Source organism: Emys orbicularis, chromosome 11, assembly GCF_028017835.1.
Source record: "Emys orbicularis isolate rEmyOrb1 chromosome 11, rEmyOrb1.hap1, whole genome shotgun sequence".
Lineage (NCBI taxonomy): Eukaryota > Metazoa > Chordata > Testudines > Emydidae > Emys > Emys orbicularis.
In genome coordinates, this window is record NC_088693.1 from 58,512,450 (window position 1) to 58,529,146 (window position 16,697).

The 16,697-nt window shown below is 43.0% G+C and overlaps 1 protein-coding gene across 2 annotated transcripts; it reads right to left on the minus strand.

Moving 5' to 3' along the window:
• Positions 1-2,029: 2,029 nt before the first annotated feature.
• PPIL3 (peptidylprolyl isomerase like 3) lies at positions 2,030-13,922 on the minus strand. Of its 2 annotated transcripts, XM_065413315.1 has the most exons (7): positions 13,833-13,922; positions 12,182-12,227; positions 10,472-10,546; positions 8,926-9,019; positions 8,113-8,180; positions 7,489-7,607; positions 2,030-2,452 (listed from the first exon to the last, which is right to left on the minus strand). In XM_065413315.1, the coding sequence occupies exons 2-7, from the start codon at positions 12,182-12,184 to the stop codon at positions 2,326-2,328; spliced, it is 486 nt and encodes a 161-aa protein (XP_065269387.1). In that variant the 5' UTR covers positions 12,185-12,227; positions 13,833-13,922; the 3' UTR covers positions 2,030-2,325. The 2 variants fall into 2 exon arrangements, with proteins under 2 accessions (XP_065269387.1, XP_065269388.1); XM_065413316.1 differs by lacking the exon at positions 10,472-10,546.
• Between the last annotated feature and the right edge of the window lie 2,775 nt (positions 13,923-16,697).

Genomic DNA, 16,697 nt, shown 5'->3' on the forward strand with positions numbered 1-16,697 from the left:
GTGTGTTGGGGTCACCCTGCAGTATAGCCACGGCTGGTAAGAGCCAAGTCATGGCTGGCTGGCTGCAGCATGCACACTGACATAGCTGGGAGTGACTTGCATGCTGGAGGCTGTTAGTGAGCAGTCCAGGCTGGGGCCTACAGCAGTGAGGCATTGTAAAGGGCATCCTAGGTTAAAGGGCTGAGGTGACACAGTGACTCATTAGTCTGGATTGTACACTAGAAAGTCACACTATCATGTTCAGTACTACCAGTATTGTAATAGATGTATTAAGGGCTGTGCAGGAGGAGAGAGAATGCTGTAATTGCACTTTAGATGGAAAGTGAGTGCTTGGTATGCCCCACTACTAGACATGCCTTCTTTGGTACACAGTTGCAATGGATGTCATAGATTTATTATATATTAGCTAAGGACAGGCCCAGGTGATGCATTACAGGTCACACTTTCCTATTACAAGACTAAAGTCTGATTTTTGGACTGGCTGTGAATTGTCAGCTAAACTACTTATACATTTTCTATTGAACAAATGTTACTTGCATGTATTCATCTAACAATTGAAGTAGTTATTTCAATTTTCAGCAGTAATAGTGGAGGGAGGAGCAGTTATTTATGATCTTCCTGTTGGGTAGATTGGAGAAGTTAGCAGACTTCAACACAGCAGGAGAAATGAAAGGCAGGGCTTCTCTGTGCAGAACCTTTAACCCACAAGCCAAAAAGCTCTATGAGAGTGGTTCCACCTAGAAGAAAGGTACATAATGTACCAGTTTTTCCAAAGAATTGTTACAGTAGGTTAGGATTTAATGGGAAAGCTTCAGAAGAATAGCAATATGACGTTTTGGTCAAAGATTTTAACTAGGGATGTCAAGCGAGTAAACAAATTAATTGCGTGATTAAACAAATTAATTGTGATTAATCGTACTGTTAATAATAGAATACCATTTATTTAAATATTTTGGATGTTTTCTACATTTTCAAACATTGTCTTGTCCTGGACAATGCAAGTTTATAAAAAGTCCATTATTTGCTTTTAACAGAACTAATATGCACATAACTTGCTATCCCAAATGGAGTTTCCCAGACACTTCAGTTTACACAGAATACAAAGTGTACAGTGCTCACTTTATATTTATTTTTATTACAAGTATTTGCACTGTAAAAAAACAAAAAATAGTATTTTCAATTAACCTAATACAAGTACTGTAGTGCAATCTCTTTATCATGAAAGTTGAACATACAAATGTAGAATTATTTACAAAAAAACCTGCATTCAAAAATAAAACAATGTAAAATTTTAGAGCCTGCAAGTCCAATAAGTCCTACTTGTTCAGCCAATCACTCAGACAAACAAATGTGTTTACATTTGCAGGAGATAATGTTGCTTGCTTCTTGTTTATGTCACCTAAAAGTGAGAACATACGAATGTTTAGCATATCTGACATGTAAATACTTTGCAATGCTGGCTACAAACGTGCCATGCAAATGCCTGTTCTCACTTTCTGGTGACATTGTAAATAAGAAGAGGGCAGCATTATCTCCTGTAAATGTAAACAAACTTGTTTGTCTTAGTAATTGGCTGAACAAGAAGTAGGACTCATTGGACTTGTAGGCTCTAAAGTTTTACATTGTTTTGATTTTGAGTGCCGTTATGTAACAAACAAACAAACAAAAAATCTATATTTGCAGGTTGCACTTTCACCACAAAGAGATTGCACTACAGTACTTGTATGAGGTGAATTAAAAATACTATTTTTTGTTTATCATTTTTACAGTGCAAATATTTGTAATAAAAAATAATATACTCTATATTATGTGCTGTAATTGAAATCAATATATATGAAAATGTAGGAAAACATCCAAAATATTTAATACATTTCAGTTGGTATTCTAGTGTTTAACAGTGTGATTAAAACTGTGATTAATTGCAATTAATTTTTTTAAATCACGATTAATTTTTGAGTTAATTGCATGAGTTAACTGCGATTAATCCACAGCCCTAATTTTAACTGATGTTATATTAAGACAAAAAACAAAGGATTGAAAAAAAAAATATTTTTAAAAAGATTCTTTCCCCTTTATCTTAAATGTACAAAAAGTAAACTAAAAGTTCACAATCAGAGCCTTGGCAGATTGTCTGGAATAGCTAGAACTAGAAGAGCCAGTTTGAGGCACCCCTTTGGACCCTGCCTGATGCTGTCAGCTCCTGAAAGTCCTGCATTCAAGCAGTAAAGGTCTGATCCAAATTGACACCTTTTTAGTGTCACTTCAATACTATGATTAGCAGTCAGTCTGACCAGCTTCTCAGGAATCTGTCCAGGCACTTTATGTCTATGAAGCCAAAGGGTTGGCATGAATTGTGACGTCCTTAATGTGAACATCGTTAAGAGGTCGGTAGGTTTTCTCATTCACCGGGAGCTTCTCCAGCTCATCTAGGGTCTCCAGACCATCAATTACCCTGGAAAGAAAGCAGAACAATCATGAGAATTCTCTTGTAATGAAAGGCCCACCTTTCTTTTCATAGTCTAGGTACTCCAAAGCACTTTACAGTGAATTAAGGTACCTGCAATGCAAGGACTGAGTAAGGAAGTAAGATAGCCATTATGAGTTTACTAGTAGTTTAATGTCCCTTGGACATCATAACCTATTGTGAAAGAGAATTTTGAGTGGCCACGTATGACTCTTGGGAGGGTGCCACAGTCCTTTTAATTTCCACTTGGGTAGCCAGAGAGATCTAATGTTCCATTTCAAGGATGCTCCTTTGCCCTGCCTTGTCAGCACTTAATATGACACCCAAACTGGGTTATGATTTTTCCTCCCCACAAACAGGATACAAGTAACTCCCATTGACTTTGCAATATCACAATTCATCCCAACCCTTTCACTCCATAGCTATAAAGTGCCTGAGAGGTTGGTCAGACTGATCATGGCATTTAAAACTACACTAGCAAGATACTCATCAAACTGGACTTCACTGGGAATTATTCATGTCCTCTGACTGGGGAATCAGCCCCCAGATGACAGATTCTAATCAATAATGTTCTGACACAGAGGCAGGAGTGGTACTAACAGAACCACTACTGACCACATAAATCTGATAGCTCTGGGACATCCTAGATACTGATTTACTGCAGGATAAATTTAGAGGTAGAGTTTATACTTCTGGGTTTCTGTCCAAGCTGGAAAGGTGACATGAGAAAGCAACTTAACACTAACAGACACCTTACAACTTTTTAAACAACTGTTACTCTGACCATCTGAGAAAGAGGTAAGGAAACATCCAAAACACTATGAGGACAACATCAATATAAACACCATGTTTCTCTGGGATACTTGTAACAACAGTAGGTAAAAAAGTAACACCTATGCGTAGTTGACTATAACTGAAAGATCAGAGGAAAAAAATATTGATTTCAATGCTGGAAGTTTATTTTGTGCATTTGCCCTCACTTTGTGTAATTTCCCCTGTATAGTCATAGAATATCAGATTTGGAAGAGACCTCAGGAGGTCATCTAGTCCAACCCCCTGCTCAAAGCAGGACCAATCCCCAACTAAATCATCCCTGCCAGGGCTTTGTCAAGCCTGACCTTAAAAACCTCTAAGGAAGGAGATTCCACCACCTCCCTAGGTCACCCATTCCAGTGCTTCACCACCCTTCTAGTGAAAAAGTTTTTCCTAATATCCAACCTAAACCTCCCCCACTGCAACTTGAGACCATTACTCCTTGTTCTGTCATCTGCTTCCACTGAGAACAGTCTAGATCCATCCTCTTTGGAACCCCCTTTCAGGTAGTTGAAAGCAGCTATCAAATCCCCCCTCATTCTTCTCTTCTGCAGACTAAATAATCCCAGTTCCCTCAGCCTCTCCTCATAAGTCATGTGCTCCAGCCCCCTAACCATTTTTGTTGCCTTCTGCTGGACTCTTTCCAATTTTTCCACATCCTTCTTGTAGCGTGGGGCCCAAAACTGGACACAGTACTCCAGATGAGACCTCACCAATGCCAAATAGAGGGGAATGATCATGTCCCTCGATCTGCTGCCAATGCTCCTACTTATACAACCCAAAATGCTGTTAGCCTTCTCGGCAATAAGGGCACACTGTTGACTTATATCCAGCTTCTCGTCCACTGTAACCCCTAGGTCCTTTTCTGCAGAACTGCTGCCTAGCCACTTGGTCCCTAGTCTGCAGCAGTGCATGAGATTCTTCCGTCCTAAATGCAGGACTCTGCACTTGTCCTTGTTGAACCTCATCAGATTTCTTTTGGCCCAATCCTCTAATTTGTTTAGGTCCCTCTGTCCCTATCCCTACCCTCCAGCGTATCTAACACTCCTCCCAGTTTAGTGTCATCTGCAAACTTGCTGAGGGTGCAATCCACGCCATCCTCCAGATCATTAATGAAGATATTGAACAAAACCGGCCCCAGGACCAACCCTTGGGGCACTCCGCTTGATACCGGCTGCCAACTAGACATGCAGCCATTGATCACTACCCGTTGAGCACGATGATCTAGCCAGCTTTCTATCCACCTTATAGTCCATTAATCCAGCCCATACTTCTTTAACTTGCTGTCAAGAATACTGTGGGAGACCGTATCAAAAGATTTGCTAAAGTCAAGGAATAACACGTCCACTGCTTTCCCCTCATCCACAGAGCCAGTTATCTCATCATAGAAGGCAATTAGGTTAGTCAGGCATGACTTGCCCTTGGTGAATCCATGCTGATTGTTCCTGATCACTTTCCTCTCCTCAAAGTGCTTCAAAATTGATTCCTTGAGGACCTGCTCCATGATTTTTCCAGGGACTGAGGCGAGGCTGACTGGCCTGTAGTTTCCCAGATCCTCCTTCCTCCCTTTTTTAAAGATGGGCACTACATTAGCCTTTTTCCAGTCATCTAGGACCTCCCCAGATCGCCATGAGTTTTCAAAGATAATGGCCAATGGCTCTGCAATCACATCCGCCAACTCCTGTAGCACCCTCGGATGCAGTGCATCCGGCCCCATGGACTTGTGTTCATCCAGCTTTTCTAAATAGTCCTGAACCACTTCTTTCTCCACAGAGGGCTGGTCACATCCTCCCCATACTGTGCTGCCCAGTGCAGTAGTCTGGGAGCTGACCTTGTTCATGAAGACAGAGGCAAAAAAAGCATTGAGTACATTAGCTTTTTCCATATCCTCTGTCACTAGTTTGCCTCCCCCATTCAGTAAGGGGCCCACACTTTCCCTGACCACCTTCTGGTTGCTAACATACCTGTAGAAACCCTTCTTCTTACTCTTAACATCCCTTGCTAGCTGCAACTCCAAGTGTGATTTGGCCTTCCTGATTTCACTCCTGCATGCCTAAGCAATATTTTTATACTCCTCCCTGGTCATGTGTCCAATCTTCCACTTCTTGTAAGCTTCTTTTTTGTGTTTAAGATCAGCAACAATTTCACTGTTACGCCAAGCTGGTCGCCTGCCATATTTGTCAGTCAGCTTCACCAGTTTGTGTGGGTCTTTCACAGAGCAAACAGGGAACAGAAATCATTTTTTAAAATAGGAAAATATGATGGTAAATTCCACAAAAATTAACAGGCGCTAGTAGTACCTGAAATTGCTTTCATTTTCATTTTCTAAATAAACTTGATTTCAGGATGAGGATGTACCTTTAACATCTCTGTTGTCTATTTAGAAGCTGTCTGCTGAGTTTATCCAATTTGACTAAGACAAAGCTAAAAACTAAATGAAGATGAGATCACTATAGCACCCATACTTTTTCCACTGCCGTTATTACCCAGTCTTTCCATCACTTTGATAAAGAGCTCTAGCTTACCATTGTTGCTCAGTGTGCTGTAAAACTGTGCAGCCAGTGTTGACTGGTATGGGTATGATGCCTATTGGGGCAATCTGGTAAAACAAATCCACCCTTTATGGTTTTTTGTTGTTGCTGTTGTAGTTGTAATTTCCTCATTTCCAAGTAACTCCCTCTCACTAAGCAATGGTAACAGTATTTTTCAGGGGGGGGTTGGGAGACCTTGGAAGGCATGGCATGTGCCCTTGCCAACCACAGTGCCAAAGCCACCGTGAAACGTATGTGCCCTTTAGGGACTTGTTTTTGTGTGTGTTTAAGGAGGTGATGTGGTTAGAAAAAAAGTTTGGAGCACCAAGTCACTAGAAAAACTCATGATTTAAATATTACATAAAGGGAACCAACCCCCCCCCCCCTCAAAAAAAAACAACAGTAGTGTCTATCTGTTCTGATGATGTAGAAAAAGCAACTGAAGCAGTATGAGACTTCTATCAGTTGAGCAATTTTAAATGCAAAGGGAGATAAAGCAGTGTTTCTCCTAACAGTTTCATCCCCCAAACTCTTAGGATAAATTCATGAAGCCTCACTTCATGTGAATAAATTAAATATTCAGCTCTCAAAAACATCCCATGCTGGTTTATTTCTCCCTTTAAAATAAAAAGGAGGACTGGTATGCAAAATTGTAGTGGTGACCAAAGAGGGAAACGCTACAAACCAAAAGAGAGAAACGTACAAAGACACTGTCAATACTAACAGGCCCCAAGTTGGACCTACTTTTTTCTTTTCAATTTGTATATATAGTCCTTGTAATTCTTTAAAGTTTCATCCCCCCAAAATGCCACGCATATCAGTGCTCTTTCCCAAAAGAAATATATGCCAGTAGCCCCCTAGCACTCATTAACAGGACCAACAATAATTCACAGGGTTTTTTTCCTTTTTCTATTCAACCTGAGTATCAGATTCCATGGAAAGCTACTCTTTGATACATATTTTAAAGGAAAGTTTCAGTTTTAGTAAGTTAGTTTAAATCTCTGACTTCTGAGTTCTCTTGGGGCCATCAACATGTACGTTCTTATCTCTCAGAAGCTAAAATAAGCCCAATAGCAGTATAATTGGACTTACAGTGTAGCTGGTAAAGCACACACGGTGTACCAAAAATATGCCATTCAGACCCTCATTGAACAACATAAGACAAGAAAAATAATTAGAGGTCCAATCCTACAAGCAAGTCTATTTAATTCAGTGTGACTACTTGTGAGAGAAAAGGGTTTGCAGATCAGGCTACACATTTGTAATGCTATAATTTATAAAAATTTTCCATGAAAAATTAATTGCAGTACATTTCATAAAATATTGACTTGTGGTAGAATTACTTAATTCTGTAATTTCTATATCTTGAGACTCTCACTGGCTGTGTCCACGAACAATTCTACATAATAAACTAGTGTGTGCCTGGGTGATAAAGATATTCAGCTATTTTAAAGGGGCAATTATAATAAGAAGTGAAAAATACATTGCTTGTGTCTTTTAAAATACAGTACAACAAAACTTATGTCGTATCTAAAGAAGTCAGTCACAGTTCACACTTATGTAGCCAAGACTTTTACAGGTTTCTGCTGTAACAGGACTATAGGTTTCCGCTACAGTTGCCCTGATGTATCCTTGCCCTTCACACTGTATCATGAGGAGGCACACTGCTGGGTCACTTACTTCCCAAAGACAGTATACTTCATATCTAGGTGTGGCTGTTTGCCATATGTAATGAAGAACTGAGATCCATTGGTGTTTGGGCCATTGTTTGCCATGGAAACGACACCACGGACACTGTGCTGAAAGAGAGGTAGAAATGGAAGAAAATGCATACATACGTATTCTGTGAATGCATGACTGCAGCCAACAGCCAGGGCTTAGTTACCTAGCATTCTGACTCCCAATCTTTATTAAAATATACAACAAAATCTGACTCCCTCCCAGTTGCCAAAACCCTCCTTCATGATCCGCAACTAGCCCCTCAGATCTGACTCTACCACATCAAATGCCTCCCTTTCCCCCTCCCAAGGATGCATGACAAACACCTTAGACCAATACAAAACTTCCCCATCTGACCCTCCACAGAGAGAAGCACCCCTAACTCTAAATTCCCCAAACTACTGAAACTCTCCAGTATCCCACTTCAATAACAAGCCTCCTATTCTCTTACTGTGGGCATGGACTTTAACATATTTTCTAAACCGTCATTTAATCCCAGTACTACGCAACGTTGATCATCTCTTGCTCTTGAAAATGAATTCATGTGAAGAAACAACAAAAGTATATTGAAGAGCACAGAAATACCTTTAGGTGTTCACTGTATTCATCTTCAAATTTCCTGCCCCAAATGCTGTTACCTCCTTTCCCAGAGCCTGAGGAAGTAGTGACAGGGATGGATTACTTTCTTCTCAGGGTTGAGAAAGAATCTCCAATCACAGTCATTTTCAGAAAAATTTGAACCAGAATATTGGTATCTTAAGTTACAGTTAAAACTCTAGATAGACTGTAAGCTGCCTGAGGCAGGGAATCAAGTTTTCATGTGTGTGTTAGGTGCTGTACAAACAACGAGGACCTGATCCTAATTGGGACATATGGGTGCTACTGCAATTTAAATAAATAATAACTTAGAGCAGGAGAACAAGAGACTGAGATAGTCCCAAATTCAAATCAATATGATGGCAAACAGCAATAGAAGTGAACAAGACTTTCCTTTAAATAGCAGACACTTTCTGGATCATAGTCCTAAATGCTACACAGACAGTGTTCAGAGGCACTGTGACCTGGTCACAAGCATGGAAAACAGGAATCTCTGCATTCAAATGCTGGATCTCCCACTGATTAGCTGTCAAATCATGGCAAATGAGCATGGAGATAATACTAGGCACAGAATGTTGATTGAGAGGATTACAATTTGTACAGTGAGTTGAAGATATAATTAGCTTATGACTAGTATTAATATTTTAAATCCAGAGTGAATAGCAACTTATCTGAAATCTTTCCATAGAAAAGTACCCAGATCATGAAAGTCTCTCTCATCAGTACAGTGTTGTGTTACTTATCTTGCCTCCCACCTTTGAAAAAGGGCTCAATATACCAGACATTGATGGAAGGATTTACCTGTTGGATCCCCTGTCTGCACCATGAATCCTTTGATATTCCGATGAAATATGCAGCCATTGTAGTAGTTACTAGCACAAAGAGCCAGGAAGTTCTATAGGAAGAGCAAGAGTGCTCATTAAGAAGCAGTCCAGAAGTAACATGCTCTGTGCTGGACACATTCTGAGAGGAATGGTCAAGGGTGACAGGATTAAAATTAACCCTTCCAGCTTTGGTTTGTATTGTGAGCGTACTATGCTATCGCTCTGTTATCTCAGACTGCTTCTGGTTATTGAAATACATTTTTAAAAAAAGTCAGTTCTCCATGATCCCTCATTACCTCTCCGTTATTCCTCAAAGACTTACCAAAAATACAAACTGTGCCAGTAACAATAAAAAGTAGACTGAAACCTTTTACACCAAAACAATGCATCAGGATTGGTGGTTTTCTACATATACTATATAGAGGGGAAAAAAATATCTAATGGACACAAATAGTTCATCACATTACATGAAAAAAACAGTCCTCTATATAGTCCAGTGTTTTATTTATATTCAGACAGGGACTGCTCAAGACTAATTTAGTAAAAGGCAAAGTTTTGCAAAAAAAAAAAAATATATAAAAAAAAAAACAACCACCCAGAAAAAAGGTAAGATGGACAATTTTTTCCCCTCTCTCTCCCTTTTTGTTTTTAAACTCAGTTTATCTTTTTTATTCTTCCATGTACACTGGTAACAGAACGTTACAAAGTGGGGTCACTTGTTAGGAAGCTGAGTTAGATAGAGGGTCCTATAAACCTATTTTCATAGATAGGCTCCTATTCTGCAAAGATTTATATGCGTACTTAACTCTAGGAGCTGTGAGTAGTCTAACTGAAGTCAACTGAACTACTCTTGCTGCTTAAAATTAAGCATGTGTAAATATTTTTGGGTTCAGGGCCATAATTAGGAACATAAGAAATGCCATACTAGAGACTATTTTTAATCCCGCTCCTGTTATTATGGCAGCGGGTCCTGTGGGACTCATGGGATCCTGGTCCCACTGCAGAGTCCTACACTAGTCTCCCACAGGTCAATCTAGTCCAGTATCCCATCTCTGGTAATGGCCAGTATTAGATGCTAAAGAAGAAGGTGCAAGAAGCCCCATCATGAGCAATTATGGAATAATTTGCCCATAGAGGAGTTTTCTTCCTAATCCTTGACAGTGGTTAGCTTATGCCTAGAAGCATGAAGGTTTACATCTTTTATACATTTGTATCCTGTCTAACATAATAGTGTTTTCATTTTCCATATAAATGTCTAATCTTACTAAACTCTTGGCTTTAATGATATCTTATGGCAATGAATTCCACAGGTTAATTATGCACTGTATGAAAAGTTCTCACGGTATAAGTTTTATATTTGTTCCTTTTCACATTCACTGAATGTTCTCATATGATGCAAAAGGATAAATGGAAACATCCCAAATTTACTTTCTCTATGCCATTCATTATTTTGTTTCTATCATGTCCCATCTTATTTGTCTCCTCTCAATACTAAACAGTCCCAGTCTTGTCATATTACTCACTTCACAGGCCTTAGGTGTTCGCTCACAGAATATCTCTATTTTAATATCTCCCACATCAGTGTGCAGTGTGACAGCCTGAGGGTGAAGGAAAAAAAATTAAACCAGAATTTTGACTCAAAATCAAAGACTGAGAGCCACTAACTCTGCTCTATTCACTAGTCACCCTGGGAATATAAATGCATTTCCATTTCCAGCTAACTGTCTGTGTATGTGAAGTTAAGATGGAGACCAAAATCTGGATTTGTTCCTAAATTAAGCGAATTCCCTGAGCCCGTATGCATGGGATCTCATAGACACAAAAAAGCTGAACTGCATCCAGAAGTTAGTTTAAAAAAAAGTTGTCAATAAAACTGAGAACAAATATAAAAGATTAATGCTCAGAGCTTTTCTCGTGCTGTCGCCAAGCATCACTCTGAGGAGAGAGACTGTGTCCCATGGACCTGCTCACATCCCCAGTGAAGTCAACAGGAAGAGATTGGACCTCATGTGAATAAGGCCCGTAATTAAAAAGAACTAACAAGGTATTCTTCAGAGTAATAACAAAGCTCAGCTGCATATATGTTTTCCATCTCTGTGAACCAGACCAACACACTCAGCTCAAAGATGACAGAAAAAATAGCCTAGTCAGTTATATCTTGGCACAGCCATGCTGGAGACCCAAGTTCCTCCCAGTTTCATTCCATGAGATGGTAGTACATGCACTCAGTCAGTCTATAGTAGAAGGAACAAGTGCCTCATGTCACTGACTTGCAATCTTTCTGGTTGAGTTAGCATGGATGGACTGCAAAAGTGTCCTATATAGTCCTCCCTCAGAAAGATGGTGGCTGAAAAGCGCAATTTTCTTCTCAAGGATTAGTAAATGATGTGAAGTATTCAGTTGAAAGGGGGAAAAAATGAGTGTCACTCACATGAGTCAGTCTGTGCTCTGGATTATTCACAATGTATTTTGTGTATATGAGAGGGAATGTTGATTGGGGTTTTGAAAATAAGCAATGGGACACATCAGTTTTCAGACAGATGGGTGTGCCAGTTATCCAAGTGTTACACACAACGCTATCATTCCTCTCTTCACCCAGATCACAAAATCACAGCACTTACATTGAAAGAACTATATTAATGTGGTGACAAAGCATCACACTTACTAGTAGAGACATACATGTACAGAAAAAATTACAAAACCAATGTTCTGTGGTGCATGTTTTCCATACTTGACATAGCAAGAAGGGAAGACAATTGGCTGGGATCTCTATGGAGCCACAATAAAAGAAGTTTGTGTATCTATCTTGTTTGAGAAATGCAACCTTACACTTCATTTCTTGGATTTAAATTTTTTTCATTTTTTAAACTCTAACATTCTTAAAAGGTATGTACTCAGACCACAGATATGTATTTACACCCTTAACACATTTTTATGTGGGAACAGAGACCAAATGAGATGACCAAAATCATTATCCAAACCAGAATTTGAATTTAGTGCTCTAGCAGTAGAAAGCTAATGCACTACCTAATCTCATGAAATAGTAAAACTGACATATTCCCTTTTCCACGGCCCACTGGACAGAAATCAATTAAATGGGTAGCTGAGCTTTACATCACAAGTTCTTTACAATAAACTAAATTGTGGGATTATTTGGGATACAGAGCTGCTGTCCAGTTCTCAATACTAGATTCACAAAATTTAAAAATATATCTAAAAACTGCCTGTCTCACCATGTCTTTTTGTCAGGAGCCCAAAGCAGACAGGTCAGATGGTTTCCTGCAAAGAAAACATGTTTATTTTAGTTTTTCTTTACCACCTCCTTTAAAAATTCTAAAATCTTTTAGGTTGTCAATTAAATTATACAAGTGATTGCACCATGGATTTTTACAGTAGTGTTCATATCAACCTGTTCATAAGCACTTTATGTATATTACATAACTATCCACCACTTAGAGAGCTAGAAATTAATAGAACAAAGTATTTTTATAAACAAATCAATATATAGAAAAAAACTTCCATATGATGAGAGTCTGCAGAGATTGCAACTGTTCAATATGAATCTTCTCTCTAAAGATTTTTAAAGCCAAAAGGGACCATTATGATCTAGTCTGCCCTCCTGCATAATACAGGCCAAAGAATGTCTCTCAATAATTCCCATCAATCCCATAACTTCTGTTTGAGCTAGAGCATAACTTTTAGTGAAACAGAGATTTAGTCTTAACTTAAAGACTGAAAACAATAGAGAACCCACCACATTTCTAGAAAACCATTGGAACAATTTTAATTAGTCACTGTTAAAAATGTGTGTCTGCTTTCTAGTCTGAATCTGTCTAGCTTCAGCTTCCAACTCTTAGATCTCATTATGTCTTTTTCTGCTAGTTTAAAGGGCTGTTCACTATAAGAAATCTTCTCCTCGTATAGGTACTTGTGAACTGTGAGCAATTCACTTCTTAACCTTTTCTTCAACAAACTACAGATGATTTCTTGAGTACCTCTGCATAAGGAAGGTTTTCGAGACCTCTAATCATTCTCCTAGCTTTTTTTCTAAATACTTTCCAATTTTTCTGCATCCTTTTTGAAGAGTGGCCAACAGTCTCACTAATGTACAGACATAATACAACCTCCCTACATATGACATTCCCCAGCTCATATATTCCAGGATTGTATTTGTCCTCTTAGCCGCTTATGTGACTATGGAATTGTGGTTTATTTGGGCATCAGATAAAACATTCTTAAACAACTCTCTATTACCTTTCACATTTTTAAGGTTACATTTTCCCTCCCACACAATTATGCTCATAGTTGCTTTCAGCTTTGGGAAAGTGGCCCTTTTAAAGCACCCAGTATAGTAAATAGCTATTTCTAGTGCTCAGGACAATGTTGATTGCACATAAACGAAATTCGGCTGTGATCACTTGCACCCAAGTAACTACCAATGTAATGTTCAGGGATCAATTCCCATTAGCCCCTCAGCATGAAGTCTGATATCGAGCTACCCAGGGTCTGTTATGGTCCATCAGGACTTTTGAGAGCAACCACCCACCACAAGCCATGGTTAGAAAATGGAGGAAGGGACCAGCCCGCTCCCGCCTCAGACAGGGCTGACTAGTACTACGGGGTGCAAAGACAAAGCGGCTCAGCCTGAGAGCGAGGGCTGGGCAGGGGGGCCAAGCCCTTAACGAGGCTCTACGGGGCTGCGCCCCAGCGCCTCCCGTCCCGTGCCCGCCGAGGCTCGCAGGCCCCGCCGCTCGGCCCAGGGCAGGAGCTGGTCAGCCCAGCTGAGGGGCCGCTGCAGGGGAACTGGGGCCTCCGGCCCGGCTACCCCGGCGCCCCGGGAGCAAGGAGGGGCCCAGCCCCCGAGCGCCGCAGCCGCCCGCTCACCTGCTTCCCGCGCTCGGAGCAGGCCCCGCCGGCACAGCGGAAGGGGCCGCTTCCCAGACGGACCAGGGCGGGGGCGCTGTTCAGTGAGGCGCCGCCAGTCTCAGCCGGGCCGAGGTAGGTGGGTCCCCGCTGCCCCACGGCGGGGGCTGCAGGGCCGGATCTTGGGGGCTGCCCTGCCTGGCGCAGGGGACGTGCCTGCCTGAGGCGCCCGCTCCCGGACAGAGGCGCAGACGCTGCCCCAAGTGAGGGCTGTCAGCGCGGCCGGGCTGGCGCCGGAGGTCATAGCGCCCTTCCCCGTGGCACCTGGGCTGCAAATTGAACAAACTGGCCCGAGCAGGAGCCCTCGCCTGGGGGCAGGGGCGGAGCCCACACTCTCTGCCATAGCGTCTTCCCTGGCTCTGCTCCCTATAGAAACCCTGGCTCCCCAGACCTGCCAGTGGCTTCCCTATGGTGGTATAGCCACAGCTTGTCCTACCTAGCCAGTGTTGCTAGATCAGTTAGCTTTTCTAGGCCTTATGGGCAGGGCCGGCTTTAGGCCAATTCAACCAATTCCCCTGAATCAGGCCCCGTGCCTAAGAGGGCCCCGCGCCCAAGCCCCGGTACGGCATACCCGCGTGGCCCGGCTTCCCCAGGGGGCAATTTAAAGGGCCTGGGGCTCCCAGCAGGGGAGCCCCAGGCCCTTTAAATTGCCACCAGAGCCCTACTGCTGGAGCCCTGGGGTAGGGCTGCAGGGCTCTGGGGGCTATTTAAAAAGTCCGGGGCTCCCGCTGCCTCTACCGCCCGGGCCCTTTAAATAGCCACTGGAGCCCCACCGCTTCCCCAGGGCTCCCGCGGCTATTTAAAGGGCCGGGGTGGTAGAAGCAGGGGAGCCCCGGGCCCTTTAAATAGCCCCCAGAGCCCTGGGATAGCAGGGGCTCGGGGGCTATTTAAAGGGCCGGGACTCCAGCTGCCTCTGCTGCACCCCCTGCCTGCACCAGCCCCACACCCACTGCTCTGCCCGCAGCCAGCCCGTCTCCAGCCAGCCCTGCACCCCCTGCCCTCAGCCATCCCCTGCTGCACCCACTGCCTGCACCAGCCCTGCACCCCTTGCCCGCACCAGCCCCGCCCCCCTGCCCTGCCTGTACCCCCTGCCCACAGCCAGCCCCTGCCGCACCCCCTGCCCTGTCTCCAGCCAACCTCTGCTGCACCCCCGTGCGGCCCTGCCTGAAGCCAGCCAGCCCCACACACAGCCCTGCCCGCACCAGCCCTGCACCCCCTGCCCTGCCTGCAGCCAGCCCCGCACCCTCTGCCCAGTCTCCAGCCAACCCCTGCCGCACCCCCCTGCCTGAAGCCAGCCAGTCCCGCACTCCTCTGTCTCCAGCCCTGCTAACCCCTGCCACACACCCCTACGACCCTGCCTGAAGCCAGCCAGCCCACCCCACACACCCCTGTCTCCAGCCAGCCCCGCACCCCTTGCCCTGCCTGCAGCCAGCCCCTACCTCCAGTCAGCCCCTGCCCTGCCTCCAGCCAGCCTCATGTCCTCTGGTGCCCTGCAGTTCCCAGGGCAGTAACCCTGCACACCTGCTTCAATGAGGGGGGCAGGGAGCAGCTGGGACCCAGACATGTGCACACCAGACCCCCAGGGAGTGGCGGGGACCCACACATGTGAAACAGAGCTCATTAATAACCGATCAACAGCATATATGATGCAATGTACATAATATATAATTTTATTATTTATATAGTTATGGAAAGTAAATAATACATGGAAGAAATGAAAGGCTTTTTTTTAATGGTGGTTTTTTTTTTTTTTTTGTTAGTCATCCCTGCCGGGGCCCCGCCAAAAATGTTCGAATTGGGCCCCGCACTTCCTAAAGCCGGCCCTGCTTATGGGTGTGCAGTAAAACCATGGGAACATGGCCGAGCCTGCCCCATCTTCCCCAGTCTGCAGAGAGCCTGAAACAGTAGTTCAGCAGGGTACCATTGTGCTGCTAACCCCCATGTTAAAGGAGTGTGAAAGTAGAGAAAGGAAGACTAGTTCCAACACTAGAAGATGAAGTAAAAGTCTATCTTTATGATGGGGTTTGCAAAGTCAGCCTTAAGTTTTTCAAAGACATTGAGCTGAGAGAAGGATTGTTCGGCCCATGACTTGCTATTTAAGTCTGCACAAGACCACAAAAGCTCAGGATCCCAAGTTCTCTTGTGTTGCATATGTTTAAAGTCAGCCCTGGTTGCTTCTATAAGAGTTTTATTAGCGTCTGCCTCTATCTCACATGCAGCGTTCATCAGTGTTGGAGAGCAAAGAATGGCACATTTTCTTTGCCCCTGTGGCTAGCAGTTCTTGTTGCAGTTACAGTCTGATCAAAAGCCATGTTGACTTGTCCCCAACATATCATGTTCATCTATGTGTCTGATAATTCTGTTCTTTACTACAGTTTCACCAGTTTGCCTGGCACTGCAGTTAGGCTTACCAGCCTCTAATTCCCAGGATCGCCTCTGCGCCCTTGGCATCCTCCAGTCATCTGGTACAGAGGCCGATTTAAGCGATAGGTTACATACCACAGGTAGTAGTTCCTTCAGAACTCTTGGATGAATACCATCTGGCCCTGGTGACTTACCACTTTAATTTATCAATTTGTTCCAAAACCACCTCTATTGCCATCTCTGTTGAAAAATATTGAATGTGATGCCCAAGTGGAGGTGTTTTCATACCTGAGCTGGACATTGTCCAGTCTGAATGCTCAGATATTGGTGTTTAACTCAGAATTATCTTAAACTTCTTCCCTATCCCCCAACATCCCTAATTATGTTTTGCCTCTTTAGATATATGCATGCTGCTGTCCTGTGTGCACCTGATTCGCCGACCTCTCCAGTGCATCCAGCCTT